This window comes from Falco naumanni, chromosome 7 (assembly GCF_017639655.2).
Source record: "Falco naumanni isolate bFalNau1 chromosome 7, bFalNau1.pat, whole genome shotgun sequence".
NCBI classification, from domain to species: domain Eukaryota; kingdom Metazoa; phylum Chordata; class Aves; order Falconiformes; family Falconidae; genus Falco; species Falco naumanni.
This window is the reverse complement of record NC_054060.1, coordinates 5,866,033-5,889,558: the sequence shown is the minus strand read 5'-3', so window position 1 is coordinate 5,889,558 and position 23,526 is coordinate 5,866,033. Positions and strand designations below refer to the sequence as shown.

The 23,526-nt window shown below is 41.1% G+C and overlaps 1 protein-coding gene across 4 annotated transcripts in view; it reads right to left on the bottom strand.

The window, feature by feature from the left end:
* MEGF11 (multiple EGF like domains 11) overlaps positions 1–23,526 on the bottom strand; it is a 214,171-nt gene that overhangs the window by 56,201 nt on the left and 134,444 nt on the right. For all 4 annotated transcript variants that reach the window (XM_040600379.1, XM_040600380.1, XM_040600382.1 and 1 more), the window contains exons 10-12: positions 9,264–9,384; positions 6,957–7,120; positions 6,449–6,551 (exon numbers count right to left, since the gene is read on the bottom strand). In XM_040600379.1, coding sequence (XP_040456313.1) covers positions 6,449–6,551; positions 6,957–7,120; positions 9,264–9,384 — 388 coding nt within the window. The remainder of the gene's footprint in view (positions 1–6,448; positions 6,552–6,956; positions 7,121–9,263; positions 9,385–23,526) is intronic.

Sequence of the window (23,526 nt, the reverse complement as noted above, 5' to 3'; positions counted from 1 at the left end):
CCGTGTTTATAAGACTAATACTGCAATCATTTGCACGCATGCTTAAGTTTAGCAGTAGGCTTGCTGCAGATTCTAATTATAGTCTAAGGGTCTGATCCAACTCCCACTGAATAAGTGGCAAAAATCCAATTGCTTTCAGGAAAGGTGAAATATATACTAAATCTGGTGCAGGACAAACACAACTAAACCTTACTTGGATGAGAATCTGGAGCCCCCTAGATATCTGTCGAGGAATGCACAGACATAATTAATGTCAGGACATCAATGGAGTATTTGATATAACTTCATAATTCATATTTTTGAAAATTAGCCCTATATCAGCAGGAACCATACTTAAAGGTTCCTGTCAAAGAGAGAATTTTTAAGCACAGCCTGACATTAAAATCTTATCAACTCACTTGAAATTAAGTCAATGAAAAATTAAAGCTAATTTCTAATAAGCTTATGTTACATTCATAGACTAAAGGGCACTTGTCGAATCCAGAGAGTAAGCGTATCTTTTCATATGGAAAAGATTTTCAGAACTGAAAGGCAGAGGCCAGAGGAAGAGACTAAAATGTACCATTTTAGACTGACTCTAAACATTTCTAGGTTTTCTGTCTCTTTAAAGCTAATGTAAGGATACAGAGTAATCACAGAAATAAATTATTAATTTAAAAATCTGGGATAAGACTGCCAAAAGTGATAAATTCAAAATATGGTTTCGATAATGGGATTAGACGTCTAGAAAATGCATGTTTAATAGGATCTTACTATTGCTCCATTCTGATATTATAGGCTTTGTACTACAAACCAAGAGAGTACGTAACAGTCTAATGTGAAAAAAAAAAAAAAAAAAAGCAAGCCAACCCACGACATTGTGAATTCAAAAATACTGTGGATCTCTTCAGCTAAAAACTTGTAGGTGCGTAAAATGAGTCCTAGATTTTTTCTGGTTTTAAAGATGCATGGAAAAGGCAACTACCAATTATATCAGTATGTTCTTGGAGTTGATCTGTTAATGACAATGTAATTATTTTGGCTACCCAGTACAGCTGAGGACAGGATCTGGCCCTAAGATTATAAACTGGAAATTGCTGCAATGGCAGAAAACTCATATTAATACAAACAAAATGCATTTTACGGAAAACAAGATGGAAAGGCAGTTTTTTTCTTCAAAGATCCACCGCTCTCTTGCAAAGAACTCAGAAAAACTGAAGTTAAAAATACCTTAGAGTTCACCGTCAAAGTGGTCACTGTTTCTTTAAAATTCAAAAAGGCTTCCCTTGAGTAACAGACTTATCAGTTTTACTGAATTAATGTGTCCACAGGAGGGAAGAAACATGTTTCTGTGTTTGAGTGACAGTGCAGATGTCACTCGCAGCCTGCAAATTCTCACAAACATGAAGTCTCATTCCTCAAAGCTCACCTTATCTGTGACCAGCTGACGTCTCCTGACCCCATTAACTCGCCTATACAGTCACACGTGGAAATCCCTACAACTCGAGACTACCACAACTACTGTACAATATTTCTGACATGATAAGAGACAATTAGGTTTATGTTGCTGGCAACGTATGAATGTTATTGAGGCTCTAAAGGACAGTGAAATATATATTTTGCTTTCCCGTATGTAATGGCAAAGAGGGAGGCTGCTCTTACAAGACATGAATGATGCCTGAAGGTGAAAGGTACCAATGCAGTACCAAGATGTTTCTTCCTTACCAGCATATATCATTTTCATACTTGTATTTGCCGTCCTGATTAATGAAGGAAAATCTGTGAGGAGTTCTTTTATAATTAACTATGGGATGCATACTTCTAAATTTTCCATCTTACAGTACCATCCTATTTTCCCCACACGTTTTGGGGATGTTAAAATCTACTGAATAAACTTCAGCTTTGGATATTCAGAAAAGCTAAAGTAAACTAGTTCAGTGGATAATTGAGATAGCATCACGACTGCAGCATTCTATAAAAACCAGAGCGTGATACAAAAAAAAAAAAAAAAAGACAGACAGAACCAAGATTCGGATAAGACAGCATTTCAGATTAAAGGAATTCAGATAAACAGGATTTTAACTGACCTTAACGTTTGCAGGAATGGAATATATCCCCCTGCAGATTGCTTCCTATTTAATCCCACTGTAATATCTGAAAGGTTAACAAAATACACACTGCCACAATTAACTTGAAGCACATTGACTCGTTACAGGGAGGAAATGAGCTTGCTGTGAATATCAGCCAGGCCTGTGGCTTTCCTTTCTGTAATCTGTTTGCGAGCGGGATGTCTGACTGTGAAAACGGACGGACTCAGGTCTTAGAGACAGGATGAGCAATGGCTGCATCTGCCTTCCCAGAGAGTCCTGCTAACCTGGCTCAGGTCAAGCACGAAGGGAGCACCTCCAGAAATTAGAGGACAGGCCAGCAGCTATGACCAATTTAATTACGGAGGGTTGTACTGAGTGAACCAGCTAAAGGCTGGTATCCGTGAGGAAGCCATTTCTGGTATGAAACTTGCTGCCAGCAGCCACCTTGAGGAGAGAGGACCAACGTGGTGGGGTTTGCAGTTCAGCTTGCAAAATCCATATGGCTTAGCTGGAGCTGTAATTTCCAGTCACACAGCATTACAGCTAACAGAGGGACACTGCCTCCCCATGTTCTCCCTAGATTCTAATCCATCCGACAAGTTTATCAGGGCAGCTGGTCCTTTTCTGTCCAGTTTCAGATTATTCATTAAGAAGCCTAACTGATATTTATGCTCTTAGCACTGTCATGGAGCATCCAGGAAAGGAGGCTGCATCTAGGTGAGATGAGACTGATGCCTGCATCTGCGGGGCCTGTTTGCTTGCAAAGGACTTCCAGGAAATGCTCCACCACACACAGCTTTTCTGTACTTCCATTCTCTCTGTGGATTCAGTGTGTGCAAGATTCCTAATTAACCAAATTCAATTAGCACTGAAGGACTCATTTTTCAAGCATTTTCATTTTAACCTGAATGTACACAAAATAACACCTCTTCCACAAATAACTAGTATGTTGGGAGCTTTAAGGTATCTGTGTGCACACATATAGACAGGCATAGAGCTGCAAAGCACAGAAGCAATGTGTATCTAAAGTTCATTGCAGATCTGGAGTAAGAGAGACCCTATTAATCTTTAGAAGACAATCAGTCTAATCAGTCAAGACTTGATCCTGCTGGAGGCTATGCTTTTCCTTTTTAACCTAGCAATAGATATGAACATGTCTTCTTTTGATTTCAAGGGTACTATTTATATATATGAGGTTACGTATATGCAGTACTGGTGCGAGCTGGAGTAGTCCATCAGTGTGAGGCTGAGCCCTTAATGTTACTGAATCTGACATTTCCCTCATGTGGAAGAAAATTCAGCTCTGCATTGTGTCAGCAGGTCACAGATCCGATTTCAGCCCACATTTGAGCAAGTTTCACTTTGCTTGTATCCCATGAGATCCTTTTGCCAATGTGATTTTGTTCTTTCATGTACAAATGTTATGCTTGCCATGCGCTCTACAATGCCATTTGTGATACAATGAGCCTGTGTACCTGGTTAGGTAATTTTCAGCAATAACGACAGGGTGCAATCATCTTTAGATCTGATCTAACCTCAACCGTTGGCTGTAACACACATGCAATTCCCCACTGAACTTAATGGAAACGGTGTATGCATGTCTCTAAGCAGCTTGTTGCCAGTGTGCTTATTTATGCATACAGCTGGTTTGCACAGCTTTGTGATCTCCTGGTTGATATGTGGGAATCTCTTCATCATCTTCCCATCTGCCAGGTACACTCAGCTCCTGAAAATTACCTTCCCCCAGCTGGTACACTCAGAAAGGCATCGTCCTGAATAATAGTCTTGATGGGTGGCAGTCATAACATAATAAAGGGACGGTAGACTGCTATTAACTTACATTGTATGCTACTCTTTACATGCCTTTTTTTCTTCTTTTCCCAGTCTTCCTCCAAGCTCCTACCATCTATCAGTCTCTGAAGGTTTCTATCAGTAACATCTTGAAAACCACTTTAAAGAAAATGGGTTCAATCTTCCTCTTGATCTTTACATAAAACACTGACATCAAGAGGGAGTCCCACGTGTGGGATGAACATACAGAATATGCTGTTTCAGATGAAGTTTTGTGGCTATTAGGATCAGAAAGCCACGTGAATTCTCTGTCTGGCGTGAGTGGGCAGGAAAACCTTCAGATGTTTCGTGATCCTGAACTTTTCTGATCTTTTTGCAGGCCATGCCTAATTAGTACCAAATTCAGAAAGCAAAAATTTAAGCCTGAATTATTTATCACGTTGTATTTATAAAATGCACTGCAATACACGTCACAGCCCAGTTCACAACAGCTACAGATAAGATTAATCTTTCACTGATGCCATACTCCTTAATATGAAAATATAATTATCTAGCTGAAGAGTTTCTTAAATTACATACTTTCAAACTAGCACGAACAGAATTTATCCTTGTGTCTGATGCTAAGCCAAGTTGAAAAAACATTGGATGCAGAATTGACAAAACATGTGTTGGCTCTGCCTATAAACATTTCCAGTGCACACCTTACATGGCCCTGTCAACATCTCAGCTCCGACCTGGTCTCAAATACTAACATAGTATTTTCCTCCCTGAAATGTGGTCCTGAAGAAGGAAGTTCCAGAAATGCAGGGGCACACTTGAGTATAAAGTGGTTAGTTCGCAGTAAGTCCCCTGCAAGTTAATAGACATCTATCTTGCCCAATACGGAAATCAAAAAAAAGAAGGATGTCCCAGAAATTATTCTTATCTTTACTTGGAGTAATTTGTAACCCCATTTGAAGTACATTTACACATGTGCATGGGAGCAAGTATAAAGTATTTGTTGCAAATGCCGTTAAGAAAAAGCCACGCCTTTAGTCTGCATTGTCTGCAAAGTACATCTTCTGAAGTTCCCTCTGGAATGCTACATCCAGAAAGATGTGTAATAAACTTCTAGACTAAGAGTGTATAAATCTATCCCTTTAATTTACTGTACTTTTACAAACCATTTTCTCCCTTGAAGAAACTCACAATGACTACAGGAAAGCCTACTGTTTCTCTGATGATCATCAATAATGCACTGTAGAGTTTTAAAGCCTGATAGGTGTATATATTGATGGTAAAGAGGCTCGAAGAAAGACGAATGCAGTCCAGTGAGTGAAGAATGCAAGCTGGAGGGGGACACATTAGTGAGCTTATAAAATGGATTTTCCTGTGGAAAAATGCCCCTTTCAGGGATGCATGCCCAGTATCTTTGAAAAGTAGCCTTGTTATAAGCAGCATGTAGAACTTCCCATTTTTTAATTTTATTAAATTCTTAAGAGATTTTTTCCATTGTACATTCTAGGTATAATTTCACTGCTGCCTCATGATTCTGGAAACTGAGCTGCTGTGGTGACGTTCTCTCCATCAGAAATAGAAAGCATGCATTGGTTTAAGGCATAAATGAAGGTGTAGGTGACAGCAACTCAAATGTCGGCTGGTTGATCAGCCTGCCTTGCTCCATACATTCTTCCAACTTGTACTTGTTTGAAAAACAATTAAATTTTCCAAATGAATTGCTGTTAATATAAATGCATTTTAATTGTCTGTGCCACTGGTGGTTCTGCAGTTATGGGCAAGAATATAAGTTTATTTCCCTCCAGGGCCTCTACAATGAGCTCAGGAAGATTAACCAGTATTTTAGGCAGCAAAGTGTGAAATACTGGTTGGGTCAATAACTTGCTCCCCGCTGCTGTTATGTGAGCTGTCAAAAGCTGGCAAAGAGACGTATCAGTATGGAGTCGAGTGCAGGTCTGATTGTACTGGGATCTCCAGCTTGGACTCTGTGACTTCACTGAATATTCCTTCCTGCTTCTGTGTAATCACGAAAACTCTTTGTCAAGCCAGCATCAATCTGCTCTCCTTAACTACCCTTCTGTGTGGCAAGAAGCATGGCAAAATGGGAAAAGCATAAAGACAATGTTTTGTGACAAAACTGGATTTTGTACAATGGAGCAGCTGTAATGACTTTTAGCATTCAGAAAACATCTCTCCGCATCCCCAGGTGTGATGGTCCCAGGATTCACCGTACCACAACCGCACCCCTGTGGAAAGGGCTATTCAAGGAGAAAAACTCTGCAGGATTTCCAGATGATCTGCATCCCTCCTGTGGTTTCTTTTTACAGAAGGCTAACATCTGGCTCCAGATTTGGAGCCATCTTCAACTAATCTGAATACAAATTTAATGAATGCCAATTATTGTCACTATCGTGAGTGATTTAAATATGGGTAAGTTCAGCTGATCTTGTCCAAATCTATTATTTAAGTTTGCAGTCACAAGTCCAATGCTATCACTGATGCAACAGCAAAGCAGAACAACCCACCAAAAGTGCCCCAAAACCCCAAAAAACAAAATCCCCAAGGTTTACTAAAGTAATTGCTAATTTTACCTGTCCAGCCCGCAAGACAGCAGCAGTAACCGGTGACAGGATCACACCCATCTGCGTGGCTACAGTCACAACGTTCACTGCAATTAAGACCATATGTCCCATCCTTCCAAAAACATAAATAAAAAAGTCTCTCAGTAATCAGGTTTTTGTTCTAAAACGTGCAAAATCATCTATCATGTCCCTCTTAATGCTGAGTTGCATTTTTAAAATTAACATACAGAGACAACAAAAACAACTCAGTGCCTAACATTTCTATATAAAACCAAATGAGGAATCACTTTAAAAAATGATGTTCCAAGAAAATGCAGATAACACGGCAATAGCTCTGATAAAATACAATGCAAAGTATAATACATCTACTTGACTGCTAGAACCCCAATCTGTTATTTACACATGATTTCCTTCAGATATCCCTAGACATAATGAGATAGTGACCTACTGTACATTTAGAAGAGCTACATGGACTACGGTTTTAAAGGGGATACAAGACCATCCCAGCTGTACTTACAGGACAGGGCTGATCACAGTAGTCCCCTTGCCACCCAGGTGAGCAGAGACAAAAGCCGTCAGCTGGCCTGCAGGCTGCTCCGTTTGTGCAGTAACATGTCTGGTTACAGTTAAGACCCCAGCTTCCACTTGAACATGGAATAGAGCAATCCACTCCTTGCCACCCTAAAGAAACATACGAGAGAAACAGCATTTGGGATGTTTTCATGAAAAAAAAAAAGGTAAAGACAGTGAGAAAGGCAGCTTATAAACTGCAGCTCTTTGATTCTAGGACCGGTTTCCTGCTGATCTTGGTCTAAGTTAAGACTACCTTGGGGTCAAAGACTGACCCTTTAATTATGACCTCCCAATCTACTAACATCTATACATACAGAAGGGCAATGCAGGTATCACTGTGTCAGCTGTTTACCAGATTAAGATGTCTGATGCCCCTCTGGGAGCTGCTCAGGCAGCAGGAGGGTGCAGTACTGTCTGGCAGGCTGGAGGCCTGCTGATCAGCGAGGATGCGAGAAACTTGCCATTTGATGCTGCCTGTTTCTTACCTCATATTTTTGAGAATACCCTTTAATATAAAGAAGCTATTACACCTAAAAAAAAGACCAAGGCCATCATTTCTAACCATTAAGGCTCAAATCTTAACTACCAGCTGCACAATGGCTTTCATTACACTGCAGCTGTACGTAATGGAGTTGAGCAGTAACTCATGGTTTATACACCCTCATTAAATGGGGTTCTACAGTGATCCATTAATTCATGTTTGAAATGCCAGATTTTATCATTATTTGCCTCACTTCTGTTTTAGGGCTTATGTATGCCATACAGGCGTAGCTCATGTTGGTATTCTGAGGGAAGGCACCACTACACCGGGAACGTAAGAGACACTGGGCTATGGAACAGTACAAGATTTCTCAGGTGATTACTAGATACATAGGTTATGCTCACTACTGAGAACACAAGGCAATTGTGGACATATGTGTGGGAAGAAAAGATGTTAGTCCTGCAAAGAGACTCCCGAGCAGGCTAGACTTCTAATTTCCCCAGATAAAAGACCAGCACATCCTGCAACCCCATACCAGCTCAGGAGGCAGAGGATACCTGCACATGGCTGGGCTGTCACAGTGTCAGGGTACAGGGAGAAGGGGACCTGAGGATGGCAGCAAGGGCAGACAGCCAGGGCCTGCCCAACAGCAGGGTTGGCAGCTGGGATGGGTTAGGAGCCCCGGTCACCAGGAAAGCCTGTGGGAATGAGAGCATTCCGAGGTCGAGACAGGTGGCCAGACTGCATGTCAGGGTCAGGTCTGGCGAGGATAACCATGGCTGGGCACGGCCCAGCGCAGTGGGCTGAAGAAAAGACAGGCAGGAGGCTGCCTCAGCTCCCTTGCCCAGTTGTGCCACCCTGGGCATGGAGGGGAGAACAGGGCCTTCAGTCCCAGAGAAATGAGGCAGCAAAGTGATAGAGAAAAGACACCAACGGTCTGGGGATTGCTTTGTGTCCTGGTTTCAGCTGGGATGGACTTAATTGTCTTCTTAGGAGTTAGTACGGTGCTGTGTTTTAGCTTTGATGTGAGACTTCTTCAGTTCCTCAGGCCTCGTTAGTGAAAAGGCACAAAGAATTGTGAGGGGACACAGCCAGGCCAGCTGACCTGAACTAACCAAAGGGGTACTCCATACCACGGGATGTCACGCTCGGTATATATACCGGGGGGCCTGGCTGGGGCGGGCAGGTTGCTGCTCGGGGACTGGCTGGGCATCGGTCAGTGGGTGATGAGCAGTTGCATTGTGCACCACATGTTTCTTTCTTTCTTTCCCTCTGGATTTTATTCTTTCCCTTCCCCTTTTCATTATAGCTGTTATTGTCATCATTGTTATTATTGTTCTTTCATTTTTATTCTATTTCAATTATTAAATTGCTCTTACCTCAACCCTCGAGTTTTACATTCCTGTCCAACTCTCCTCCCCATCCCTCTAGGTGAGGCGGAGTGAGCAAGTGGCTGCGTGCTACTTAATTACCAGCCAGGGTTAACCCATGACACTTTGCCTTTCCTCTGGAGAGGAGCTGTGGCTCTGCCAGCACTCTTCGTTCTGTGACCTGTTCTTGCAGCAGAGCAGTTAAGTCTGGCCCCTGTTCAGGGCAGAGACAAAACATACAGTCAAGCCCCTGTTGAGTTTTGATACTTGGGCAGACTGTCGAATTACTGACAGGCACATGAAAATAGTGGAGTTACTGACTGCACAGCTGTGCCACTTTAAAAGGGGAGAAGCATCGATGCCAAATTGCAGACAATTGTTAAATCTGAATTTTGTTTACCTTCTTTGCAATAGCACAGACCATCCACAGGGGAACATGCACCATCATTTTTGCAATTACAAACTGATGAGCAATTGGTTCCGTAGGTTCCTGCCATGCAGGTAATGGTGCAGTCGTCTCCCTGCAAACCAAAAAAAAGTCAGTGTCAGCCAAAGAAATCTGAATTGCAGGAAATTCCCATCTCTGCACAGGGAGGCTTTCTCTTTCAAAACAGTGAACAGTGTTATGAGTTGATTGCTGAGTCTTCAGCACTTGAGCAGTCACTGCTGCTTCCCATGATTATGATGCAATTAGTGCTTTGATTGACTTGGAGGAAAGGGACAAGTTTCTGGCGTTCATTCAGCAGGAGGTGGGGAAGTTACAAAAACAAACCTCCTAGAACAGATGTTAGATCATTAAGCAAAACATCACTTACAAAACGCTAATCACAAAATATACAGTCTGCAACTGTGCAAAGATTGCTCTGCATTTCTGGAAAAATATATTCTAAGAATAGGGTTGTTAAAAAGCTAAAGGATCCCATACGTGCTCATCTTCCACAGACTGGCAAGGAGGAAAACTACACGGCAGGTGCATTAGACCTTTTTGAGGCATAGCTGGTACCTGCATTTGTTTTCAATTAATTTGCACGAGATTGTGACTCCAGGAAGAATGCTGAACAAGGAGTGATGCACATGTCAGAAAGGAGGGACACAGAGCAGAACACAGAAACAGACGGTCTCTGTCCTATTTCTGCTTTAGGTGTGGGGAAAGTAGGGGAAAGGAGAGTAAATGCAGAAATAGAGACCGTATCAACAGTAAGTGACGGTACGCTGTATGCACTGATTAGCTTGTGTGGCTGAAAGAGAGACATAGTTCTTACTAATATTGCTGATCTGATACAACAAGGGAATTAAAATGGGAGCACAGCTCCTTTAAACCTTCTTACCGAGTCCCGTAGTCAGGTCTACCTATGCTAGCATATACAAGGTATTCTTGCTCCTTTTTCTACTATGTGTAGTCCTGACTTTCATATCACAAATTAGCTCCTGAATTCACTTCTTCAGTGAGTCAAACTTTAATAATTTAGTTTTATGTCAGAGAAAGCTATTCTACTCCAGAGTTAAATAGTAACTACATTGAGCAGTGTGACCTATACCATAGCTCAGGGGAAAAGATACTGGTCAAAATGTATTTTTGCAGGTGAGAGGCTTCACTGTTTGATAGGAGCAGCCATTTTTCAGGAGATAAATGCACAAAATGTCAGCTTCCCTATGCCATGGCAAGTACCTCCAGGAGCTTGTATATCACAGCATCAGACACTGAGACAGTAAAAGGAAATATGAACAGATTTCTAAGCACCATAAACCCCCATATGCTTGCTGTAGCAGTTCTGCCTAGCACCAGTATGACTCATCCTATTTTATACTAAAAACTTTGTTTTCGGGGGAAGTAAAAGAAATGGTTAAAATACGTACCGCTCAGAAGTAAATCCTAGAAGTCTCTAATTTTTGAGTGAAAGCAGTGTTTGTAAAAGATGCTATCTTTGACCTTGGTGGAGTAAAACAAGTTCCCCTGAAAAGGCCCGGCAGTAAAAGGTGATGTCTTGACAGCCAGAAAATCCAGAGCATGCTGCCCCTCATTACCCTGCCAGCATGCCTGCAGAATGTGCTACAGGAACCCAGAGCCGAGCAGGATGGCAGAGGGGCATTCAGTCTCCACGCCTAATCAATCCTCTGCCTTTCTCCTGTGTGTGACAATTAGACAGCCAATTAGTGCTACTTAGAAAGCTGTATCTTGTGTGAATGAAACTCCCAACTCATTTAATGTACAACACAGAACTGCTGGTACTGCTAATAATTTCTGTGACAACTGACCTTATCTGGATCTGAACTAGTGATCTAGAAGTAAAAGAAAATTCCTCTGAAAAGGAAAGTAGAGCAGAGTGATGTGGAACTAAAATATCCCTTTGGGAACCAGATTAACTAAAACAGCATCTGGGCCATGGGTGGAAGCAGAAGGTGGATTTACAGTTCCTCAGCTGACGCTCTGTGATGGCAGATCAGCTTGTGTTATGCAGTAAGTTCTCCATGGCCATGTGCACAACAGGCTGGTGTGGATTCACTGGTTTTCTGTAGGCTTTGCATGGAGAGCAGTCAGACACAGGCACTTTGCGTATCCCAAAGAAAAGGTAGGGTATACAAGCTAAACATCAAGCTGTTTCGTTTTTATTCAACGTGTCTTTGAGTTTTGGCATTTACTTTAATGTACTGTACTTTATGGACTAACAGAGCTTGGTCATTCTGGCTGTCCACCTTATACGCACGTACTTTGCAAACACAGCTTAAGTGAAAAAATAACTGGCTTAATGAGATTTCTATCTCTGGGTTTGACAAGCGAGACCTTCAGAGCTGTCTGAGTGACAACTGCCAAATACACTTAACTTCTTAATTACATAAGAGGAAAATGCACTTGAACTATAGCACTGGCTCTAAGATTTTATTAATTATAAATGCACACCCCGTTATTAACATTTTGAACTTGATTTGGGAGGATGACCTATGAAATTAAATGCATTCAGGTACTGTTAAAGATATGTAAATTCCACCTCCCTCTCACCACCTGCCCAAGTGAATAATGCCGCAGTATGTGTCTATCCAGTTGTTAATGAGTTATATATTCTATTAAACAGATTTCAAATGTTGTGCATTGAATCTTCACTCTTGCAATATGGTACTTTATATTTCTATCCTATTTAGTAAAATTAATCAACAGCTGTGCTCCTTATGTTGATTATTCTTTTTTCTATTAAGATCGGGAGGTTAATGAGAGTAGTGGAATGCCTGGATGTGGTATACGTGATAGGAAGGAGTAGCTAATTCAATCAAACATATACCCCTGAAAATGTTACAGCTATATTAAGAAATCCAGCTATAAATAACTTGGTATTTTACATCTCTATTTTCCAAGTCAGAATGATCCATATGGACATCACAAACTTTCAAAAGTCCTTCATTTTCTTTATCATTTTCACTTAGAAGGCCCACTTCATCAAAATATACCCCTGAAATCTATCCAATGTATTATTTCCTAATTTCAGGGAATTTCAAATCTGACTCTAACATAGTCAATGGAGAAACTTTTCACGGCATGTGGGATCAGGGCCGGCTCCAGTAAATGTCCTGCTCCATGTGTGAAGCAGCATGTTCCATCCCTCTGCTTTGCATTACACCTTCCCACTCTCTGATCTGCGAGATGTCCCATCAGGGCAACCAAGGACAGGGTGTCCCACATCTCCATGCAGCTGCTCAGAAGCCAACACAAGTGAGATTTTTTTGTTTGAAATCGAAATCCAATGAGAGTATCCCAACACAGCAAAGATACAGGTGGGGGATCTGTGACCCCTGGGACCCTAAAAGATGACCTTTAAATGAAAATGAACAGTGGCAGCAATGTGACTAACATCACCTATATGACCCTCCATACCTTTAAGTACTTCAGAAATACTAATAGTTGCTGAAACCAAACGACGGACCTTTCTAGCACCATGAGAGGTTTGGGCACACAGTTCTTGTTATTGTTAATTCTCCCCTATGTATTGAGGGTTAGGTCCAAGGAACCAAACTCCATTAATAACTCAGGCTGCCAGCTCACATCCATCAGCATCAAATATTAATAGACTCAGAGGGCCAGAGCATACATCTTTCCGGATGGCAGTCAATAATATGTCTTGTTTCTGTTCAGGGAGAGGGGAAGATTTTCTTCCACAAAAATTATTATTGTACAATATTAGTAGAGCTTAAAGACACACTGCTGCCTTAGGTGTTAGCTGTGTTAACAAGCTCTGGACACTTCAGAAAGGATTTTCCCCAGATTAATGTTGCCCTAACAGATTGGATTTCTTGTTTCTGGTAAAAATACATTCCTGCTGTAAACAATGACCAACTCCCCTTAAAATCCTTTTCCAGTGTTCAATACAGAGTTTTGTATTTATTCCTGTACATTTTGGATCAGGCCTTTAAATCCATGAAATGCATTTTCAAAGGAACGGAAAGGGTATCCCAGACCATAAGGGAAGTTAATAACCCAGCAATGGTGAGCAACACCCGGCAAAGTCTGCACCCATAGCTGGTCTGTCTCAAAACTGACTATTTAAGGATGTGAAATTAAGAATTTCAGAAGAGGCTACAATCTACAGGAATAAATTTGCCTCGGAGGGCTAAAGCCTGGTTCCACTGAAGTCAGTGGCAAAACAGAAAATCAATTTTTCATGGCAACTGCAATGCAGAAAACTAACAGGGCTGTTATTGAACTTGGCCTCAAGTTTGCATGATAAAGACCTATGTGACAGGTTTGTTTGAGTGTTCTTAAGGTTTAATCTGTCAAGGTGCTGAAAATCCTCAACTCCTGTGCAGATTATTAGGTAGGACTGACAACACTGAAAGGCAACGTATTTGAACCTTGGTAATCCGTAATGTGACTCCAACTAATCTGAGATTTTTAATATGGTATCTGATTTCCTTCCTCTCCCCTCCTCACTGTTTTTGTGCCAGATGAATTAGAGGTGCAACACCTGTCACGAGCACCAGGGAAACTCAATGCTCAGTACTCAGAGCTCACAGTGCAGGCATTAAAGAGAAGGAAGGGCATGGTGCAGTGCCATATGTATGTAATGATAAACAGATCAGAAAGACAAAATGCTGGTGCTGTTTGTACCTGATGTCTGTGTGTCCAGATAAGCTGATTGGTATGGATATAGTACATAAAAGTATATATTTATATGTGCACACATTACATGGCACACCAGTGGTACAGAGTGCCTGTGCACTGATGCAAATCACAGATACAGTTCTGTATATTTACTTATTTAATTGTGACATTTACAATTAACCCAAAGTGGTTCTCCACAAACATTCCCTCAAGGTAAACATATGGTATCCAGCAACACAAACTGTCAGAACAAACTAATTTCCTTAATGGTGTTCCAGTGGAAATTAATGTGCTTTTCATAAGCATATTAGCAGCAGTAGGAAACTTTGTACTTTTACCGGTCTTCTCCTCCACCCTAGACTCAAACAATTTATTCATGACCTTACTACACAGCATCTTTAGTTTTCCAGACATAATGATGTCCTCTGGCAGAATTCCTTTCCCCTCTGGATGTCTCTAATTACTCCCTGCAGATGCTATTATTGGTGCTAATGATAAAATGCAGAAAAAAAGGTTGGGGAAAGATCTTATGCCCTGCACAAGCCAAGTGTTCAGTTTGCAGGTAATCACTGTTACTAAGATCTGACAAATGTTCCTTTACCCACTTTGTAATATTATACGACATAGTTGTGCTAGAGTTTGATATACATCTAACACCGCTGATGACCTTATTCAGCCTCCTTTTCCCTTTGCCCTTTTCATGGAAGAAGATGGGGTAAGGTGGAAAGGATGGGAAAGGGCTTTCTTATATTTTAAAAGCGACTTTACAGTTCGTGACTCATCCAGAGACACATCCATTGGCAGTCCCGAATGCTGAAGTCTTTCATTAAATCATGAAGCACTTCCAACAGCCATCTGCAAAGCTTTCCTCAATCTGCACCTCAGTGGCGGCACAGTCCTCCGAGTGTACTGTAAAACCTGGACATGCCTGAGGACCAAGCACAGCTACCTTTGGGAGTGGGAAGAACTTGACGGCTTTGCTTTCTATAATCTTACAAGGATTTACAAACATTTACAAATGGATGTCAGCATCTTATTTCACCTCTGAATTTGTGCTAATATGCTAATTCATACTGTAAATTTCACAGTAAATGCCAAGTTCAAAACCTGTCAGCCTGATACTAATTCTTAAATTTTGTGTTTGATCAAAAGTATTCAGCAAAACATGCACAGAAACAAAATGGAAACTTGTTATAAAGAGAGTAGTAAGCAAAATTATCATAATGTCAATTTTAGTACATACAGTACTTGATTAAAAACAGTTTAATTTCATTTTAGCAGTCATAGCTGTAGCCTTTATTGTGCAAAAGCAAAGCTGGGAGCGCTGACTGTGAGGGCAGCAGAAGTAACCCAAAGTAACTGCGGTTCATGTACAAATTATTCTCCAGGTGGCCAAGTGCTAATCAGAGGCTTTCCTCAGCTGTGGCCAAAGGCTTCACAAGGTGCCTGGTCAATGTGATGGGGAAGGTCCCTTCTGGGAAGATGGATAGATAATTGTTGCTCTGACACCCATACAGCCCTGGGACCACAGGCTGACCGCTCCTTTTTTTGAAATAAAAATAACCCAAATATACTGTTAACGTACCTTGGATTAATTGTGCAGCTGTGCAATGGGAAACAGAAAAACCCAGATGGGGGACTGAGAGGCTCTAGGGGCACAGCAGGCCAGAAACAAGAATCTGGCCAGGTTCTGCTGTGGCCTTACTGATGGAGTGACATGGGCTACGACAGACCAGATCAGAGAACCTGTGCAGCCTTTCAGTCTGGACACCATGTAAGTGTGTGCAGAGCTGGAATTAACTGCACAGAGCTCATGGTTTCCAGCACAGTAAATCCCAGCTGTGAGAGATGCAAGGATCTGTGCATCTAAGGAGTCAGGCAGTGCGTATTGGCTCAGGGTCCTTTCAAACTGGGAATTCAGGACACTGTCCCACTAACTCATGGGAAGGCAGTAACGGAGGCGAGCTGTGCTGAAGCTGGGTGCCCTCATCCCAGGCGCAGAGAGGGTTTTACCATGTGCATGCACCACATGATCTGTGTACAGTAAACCCACACAGGCAAAATAATAGACACTGTGTGTGCAAGACAGTTCTCATCTTTTGAAGCAGGGGGTGAGCAGAATCTCAGCACTCTCCTGTCCTCCAGCAGCTTGCTTCCAACGTGCTTCATACATCCAAAAGGAACAATGCTCTGGCACAATAAAACTGACGATGAGGTGGAGCAGTATTCTGCCAGAATAAAGGCAGCAAATTCTAGCTTTGTGAGGTCTTTTTTCCTCCATGAAATCAAGTGAAAACAAATAAAACTTTCATTTAAAAAATTGGATTTTGCATACGAAAACTAAGTAAACCTGAGTTGGATTTCTGTCACTGAGTACTCTAATCCCCCTCATCGTCAGGGAATATTTTTCTAGTTTGCACCAAAAATATGCCCAATACCAGTCAGTTATCTGCAAATGAAAACCCTATTCCTACTGTTCAAGTCACCTAAATATGGGCATTAAAAAAAGACAGAGAATTCAATAAAAAGAGCAGGCAAGAGATAGCACCCTCCCCCCACCTGCTTCCTGTAAATCAGTGTAGCACTTTTGCTGGCATAAAAAAAGAAAAAAAAAAAAAAGAGACTAACTTTACAACGCTTGAATATCTGCCTGGTTTAGTATTTAGGCCTTAACTGCAGAGCACTTTAGTGTCAGCGAGGCAATGAATACAGCATCATATAATTAAATGTATTCACAAGGAAAGTAGTGTGGAGAGTAAAAAAGATGATCATCAACCTCTGAACAAGATTTTTTTATACAGTCAGCACATTTCACCTAATAAAATATCACAAAACACATTTATCCAGGAGGGACCTCTCCGAAAATAGGAGACTGGATTTAGACTGGGTAAAACAACTCCTACATCTGGGTAAAACAACTCCTACATCATTTCCTCGGGACATTTCCTCTGGTGAGACGGCGCATCATACCTGAGAGGACAGCCTCCCACAGGCAACCGGTAATGGAGTACAAGCAACAGAGCCACGTACAGTTCAAAAAACCTGATGGAGGTCAGTGTTCAGCTAAATCATCTAGGTGTGCAGAGCTTGGCCAGCCCCAGCAGTGGGCTACATGCGGGCAAGACACAAAACCAAACTCCTAATTCTGTTCACAGTGGAGGTGGGGAGATTTTTTATGGAGCAGATATTTCAGATGGAAATGAAAACAGCTATCATACATGGGTTTAGATTTAGGTAACAGGGAGATACATTATCAAGGCAGGTCAATCATGCCTATATCAGGAGCATTACCAAAATACATTAAGCGGCCAGCTGGATAACCAAGTCCTCTGTTTAGTTAAAGCAATATAAATCTGGAACAGGGCCACCTCAGATTTATTCAGGTGAGGCAGGGAGCAAACTCGGAATATTTTAAACTTAACTCTGGGGAAGCTATAAAGAGTCAAACATCTGTGGACCTCATTGCTGTTCCTATAATCAACTTTCATCAGCTGCTATTCTAAAATGCTCCAAAGAACACAGCCATATCACAATTAAATGTCCCAAAAGGTAAAATGGTCCACATATAATGTGCACAATTTCAAGTAAGTGGAAAGTATTTACATGCCTGAGAAGTATATACTTGGTACATGTGCTCCTCATGATCTACTCAATAATCTACTTGTGTCCAAACTGTGGGACAGAAGCTAGCTAAGTATGTCAAAATACTAAATCGCAGTCCTTGGATACTAGTGGTAAAGACAAATTATAAAAAAAGCTGTTTTCTTCTGCTTTTTAAAATGGAGGCATCTGAACTGGAGTTATCACTGTGGTAAAGGAAAGATTTTAACACCGTGTGCAGTTCCATCGTTTTCTTTCCCAGATCTGGGCAGAATAGATCAGTGGCTAACAGAAGCCTAAGACACTTAGAAATACAGATAAGGATTTCAGTGCAGTGCAGTGTATTTCAGAGTGAGAATTAAAAGCTGGCTATGACAAACCTGCATCAGGAGTATCTTTCTCTGGAAACAGAGATGGTTTCTGCTCTGTCCACATAGCCTGAGTGGCACAGTCCAAGATCTACCTTGTAGGACAATTGTTGCCTCCTGACTTTCTTGCAATAATAAATTTGGGCTCTGGCTGACAAATCTGAACAGTTCTGCAAAAAGCACCTTAGAAAAAACAGGAAAGTATCATTTATACTTTCAGCCTCTATGATGTCCTCTGGCGAGAAGATCCACAGTTTAATTATAAATACAAAGGAGAAAAATTATCTTTATTTGTTTGCTTCAAATCCACTGCCTGATTTTTAATTGGGAAACTTCTTATGCTCTGATAAATAGCAAACATGCATTCTGCCTTCCCCTTCCCCCATGGTGTAAGAGACTTCTCACATATCTACCCTTGGTGACCCCTTTTCTAAGCAAAATCATCCCACTCTCTTATTCTCATTTTATGGGAGCCATTTCACAATTTAATTACGCATTCTGTGAAAAGCACTATCTTTGTCTTTAAACCTGCTGTGCAATCATTTAATTGGTTGCCCCTTGTTCCTGTGTTATTAGAAATAGTAAATAACCATTCCTTGTTCATGTTCTATGCACCATCCACAGTTTCATAGATCACTATCGTACCCCTCCTCAGCCATCTGTTTTCTGAGCTGAGTTCTACCTTATCTAGTCATTCTTTGTATAGAAACTATTCCATAGAAAAGATGATCTTTGTCACCATTCACTACTTCCATTATATCCTTTGTAAGCAGGAATCAGCCAAACTGTATGCAGTAATTTGAGATTTAGATATATTATGGATTTACACAATACCACAAAAATGGTTTTTCCATCCTGTTTTGTTCTCCTCCTGATCATTCTAACTATTCTATCTGGCGCTCTGGATTTGTTTGTTTTTTGACTAGTGCCGAGCACTCATTTGAGTTTTTCAGAAAGCTTCCCCCTGTGATTGCCTGATCTCTTTCTCTGAATGGTAGGAATTAAATTACAACTCACCTTTTGTGTATTTACTTAACATTGTTTTCCCGTCGTCTATTAGTCTGCATTTTTGAACACTGAATTTCAACCTACCCAGTCATTCAGTAACATGAAGCCTCTCCTCAAATTTGCTACCATCTTTATATTTGACAAGCCTAATAGTTTTGCATTATCTGCAAACATTCTTTTAGAATTCTTCTACAGCTGTACTACACAGTTAAGGATAATGTCCAAGCACAGTCTCAAGTCTAAACCTTCCTACCATGCACACTGCATTCACCAGGGTGGTCACTAGCCAAGTCCTGCATCTTTCTGTAGTGGAAGTTGCAACAAGTTCAGTACATCAGTGCGTGCCTAAACTCTTGTTCGCAGAGACAGGATGGACGGAGTCCAGGAGGAGTTAAGTGTGTTGTACACAGCTGGTATCCTCAGCTGATCTCTTACTAAGAGCACTGCAGCCACAGAAGCCGCAATGTGGATGGGAAATATGCACATACGGGCATACAGGGCTGATAACGCTAACGCCTGCAGCTGACCTTGGTTCTAAGCTGCATGACCCACCCACATGTAAAAGATCAAAGCAAAAAAAGAAAGCATCTAAAAAAGAAAAGATACGTCAACTTTAAGCTAATGGGGTTTGCAACGTAACTTCTGAAAAGCTGGTAAATAACCCAGCAATCAGACACAGGCAGATACACAGACATCCCCTTCAAACTTTCACAGATATTCCTAAATCCAAAACCCTTCAGCAAGAGTTCAAGATCTGGCAAAATTTCAGTTGGTTTTTGGCATAAGAAAACACAACCATGATTTTCCATTTATATGTGTCTGTTTGCAAAGAATAAAGTATTTTCCTTTGACAGTACAGTTAGATAGACAGAAAATAAAATTAAAAACTAACCTTAGTAACTTAAATCCTATATTTAGGTGGTTTTAATGGAGTCAGTTTGCAATCTGAACTACCAGGAGAGTCAGCTACCAACACTTTTATCCATAGATCCACAGATAGTATAGTTAAAGATATATTTATACACACACGCATTTAGAAGCTTAATAGATGAAAAGAGACATTGCTATTGGCAAGCAGTTTTTTCCTCTGCAAAATTCAGATCAAACAACTCAGTCTGAACAGAATATTGAGCTCCACTGATTCTGGATGAGGCTACAGGAACAGAAATGCAATTTGACATAACCACATTGCCAATTAAGGAAAAAATACAGGAAATATGTCAACTAGCAACAAAGGCAGAGGCATTCAGGCTTTCTATATGAAGTTGGTTCCTTTGGACCCACTTACGAAAACTTTGGAGTTATTCAGGTAAATAAAACTGCAGCAGAGCCCAGAAGTAAAAGTAAATATAAGAAGAAAGAGGAGGAGACCTGGGACTTACTAACAGTTCTTACCGAATTATAGACACTGTGTGTGACTGAGTAAGTTCTCATTAGTAGAGGCAGTCACTGAGACAAACTCCACTCATATATCTGGGACAATCCTACCAAAGCCAGCGGTTGTGTTCAGGTAAACTTGGGCTGACAAAGTAGAATTTGAGCTGTCACAGACAATTTCTGCAGCTTGCACATTGATAAAAGAGTGAGCAAACAAAATGAAATAGCAGCAGTTCATAAAAGGGTCTGAAAAATTCCATTGAATCCAAAGAAAGGGATGCAGTTTCCACAACTGAGGGAGACCCACTGTGTCTTGCACATCCAGTGACCTTGTTAAATGCTCTGGCACAATAGTTCACTTGCTCAAAAGCATATAACAAATGCCCTGAAGTGAGAGAAGACCTTCATTATGGCTCATGCAGCCAGGTGCTGACATGAACACTGTTAGGGTTTAGAAAAACACAGGCTCCTAAACGCTGTGGCTGCTGGTGCTCCAGTAGAAATGTCTAATTGGTCAATAGGAGCTCTGGGGGGAGAACACCAACAAGCCTAATAGGCAGCAAGCACTTGGTTCATTGATACAAAAATCAATAGGGGAGCAGCTTAGTCTGAAAGCCTGGGAATACACAGGTGGCCTCCCCGTAATGATCTTCCCCGTTGGGATCTGAGTGTAGGATATCTTCTGCTGTAATAGAGCAGAGCCAGAAGAATCCATTTGTGCGTTGTTATTGAAATACTGGTTTTAGCCTGCATCCAGTTTCTTTGCATTGAGGTGATGTTCATTGTTTCCTAGTCTACATGCAGCAGGGCCACCTCACAAGTGGATTGACTTTTCAGAAAGGCACCTGTTATTTAAGAAAGATGCAGTACAATCTGGGTGGCTTGCAATGCTTATGAAGGGTGCTGTTCCAAAAGCTCGGAGCACCTGTGCTGTTTGTCCCAGAAAAAAGTTCTACAGGGACTTTGAAATGGATCACACAGCCACGCTGCCAAGCTTGACCTGAAGCAATGGCTTGTGAAGGTAAAATGGTAAAATGGCTCAGTCTGCCAGGAAATTTGCCAGTCACTGCTGATAGAAACGGGGTCTGCGATGTACATACTGATCCACAGGGAGCTGGACTGGGACCAAAGTCATTTCATGCAGGCCGCTGCACAGCCAAGAGAAGATAATTTGCAGTCTGCACTGACCTGGCCTGGATCAGACCTAGTAGCCTTGGGATGCAAAACTTTATAGTCTGTTGTTAGTCTCAATGGCCTACAAAAACCTAAAAGAACAGCCATTTTATGCACATAAATATGTACTTTTGTATGCATGGAGAAAGTGGGTAAGAAAATTCAGGCGTCATCAGTGAAAAGGGGTATCAAGATGCCATTCAGAGGTATTTTTCTTCTGGTTTATGAATATGCAAAAATCCTGATAGCTACAAATGATCCATATATGAGGAATGTACTAAAATATGGGGAATGAGATGCTTTGATTTATGTTAATAAACTCAGACCTTCCAACACACAGCTCAGTTGACAGAAAAACTTCTGTACAACTAGAAAGTGAGAGTGCTTTCATTTCAAGAACAATTTTCCAGCTCATTCTTAATTAGGCTGTATGGAACAGAGTGTTTTTTGTTGCCTGCTTGAGATCTGCTTCTTGTTCTACACTCATTTGTGAAGTAATTTGTAAGCTTAAAAAAAAAAAAATTCAGATGAGTTTTCAGACTTTGCGCCATCTGGAAGACACCAAGAACATGCAAGTCTGACGAACAGTGCATTCCTCAGAGACCAGAACCAGGAAAGGGGGAGCTAGGATGCAGCCATAGTTAGTATAGAGGACCTGATTGTCTAGCATTTTCATCTTTATCCACTTTTCAAGCACCATGTGAATATAATTTTTAACTTTTCCCATCATGGTTCCCCAGGGCACAGTTACATCTTCCATTTTTTTAAAAGTTATTTTAGTTGAATTTCCTATATCCCTGTCTTTCACTTTACCCCCAGACCTCAAACTCACATCGATATGTGTTATCAAAGAGGCTTCATTTCCTTCTTGCTGACTTTGACAAAACGAACTTCTCAAAACTGTTCAGAACACTTTGAAACTGCCAGGTCTTTTTGCTCTTTCTTCGGCTGCATCCCACTACTCTTTTTGTATCCAGGCAGGGACTTTCCCTTTTGTGGTGCTTCTTGCATCAGCGGTGGCAGTCCACCCGGGTTGGGTTTGCCTTTCCGTTGTCTATGTCTCTCTACTTTAAGGGCAGCTGAGGAATTACTCATGGCTACAGAAGGATATTCCCAAACATCTTAAAATGAAGTAAATGAAGAACTTCTGAATAATTGAGGGGAAACAAAGGAAAGAAAAAAAAAAAAAAAAAAAAAAAAAGGAAAGAGTTCAAAGACTGGGAGCATGGGAAACGATTTCTTCCATGTTGTGACTTCATATTCAGTCTTTGTTCAGGCAAAATCCTTTCCTTTTTAGGGAATGTGATGCATGGTACTTTTAACCTGGTTATGTGGGGGGTGGGGGGGGATTATGTGAATTTGAGCTCTATGAGCTCATCTGAGTGTCCTTTGCTAGCTAAAGTGTCATAGAACTTTAACAGAGACAGTGTTACTGCAGTGGGGTAGAAAAGGCCAGGGCAGTAAGGATAGAAATATGTGGAAAACAAGGCTCTTTAAACTCCGCTACTTGTAGGAATACTTGTTTTACTTTTATTATTAATCAAAAATTCACTCACTGCCAGCTATAGCCTGCGCTCAAACCCACCTGCACAGTACAGACACCTTTTTGTGTACCCATGGTCACCACTGCTAGCCATTCACAACCGTTTTGAGACATTGGATTATGAATACAAATAGAAAACCAGTGAGAAGAAAATGCATCTTCCTCGTGCATCTATGTAATTCATGAAATGAGACTGGGCAAACTATTTCTGTTGCCTGTAATACTCCCGTTAATTGGACAACTGCTGTGCCAGAAAACCTTCTTCCCAACTACAGCAAGTAAAATTTATACTGGTGGCTGGTAACAAGAACATCTTGATAAAATGTTTGAATTTATTTTATACCTATAAATGAAAAGAGCTCTTAACAAAGGGGGGTAACTGATATGCTCGGTAAATCAAGGATAAAAGGACACAGGTTCTATTGAAGAATTTTTCCCCTCGTCTTTTCTTTTTAAACCTTTTGATGAGGTGCCCTGTTGCTCTGAGAGCAGCTTCCACTGAAGT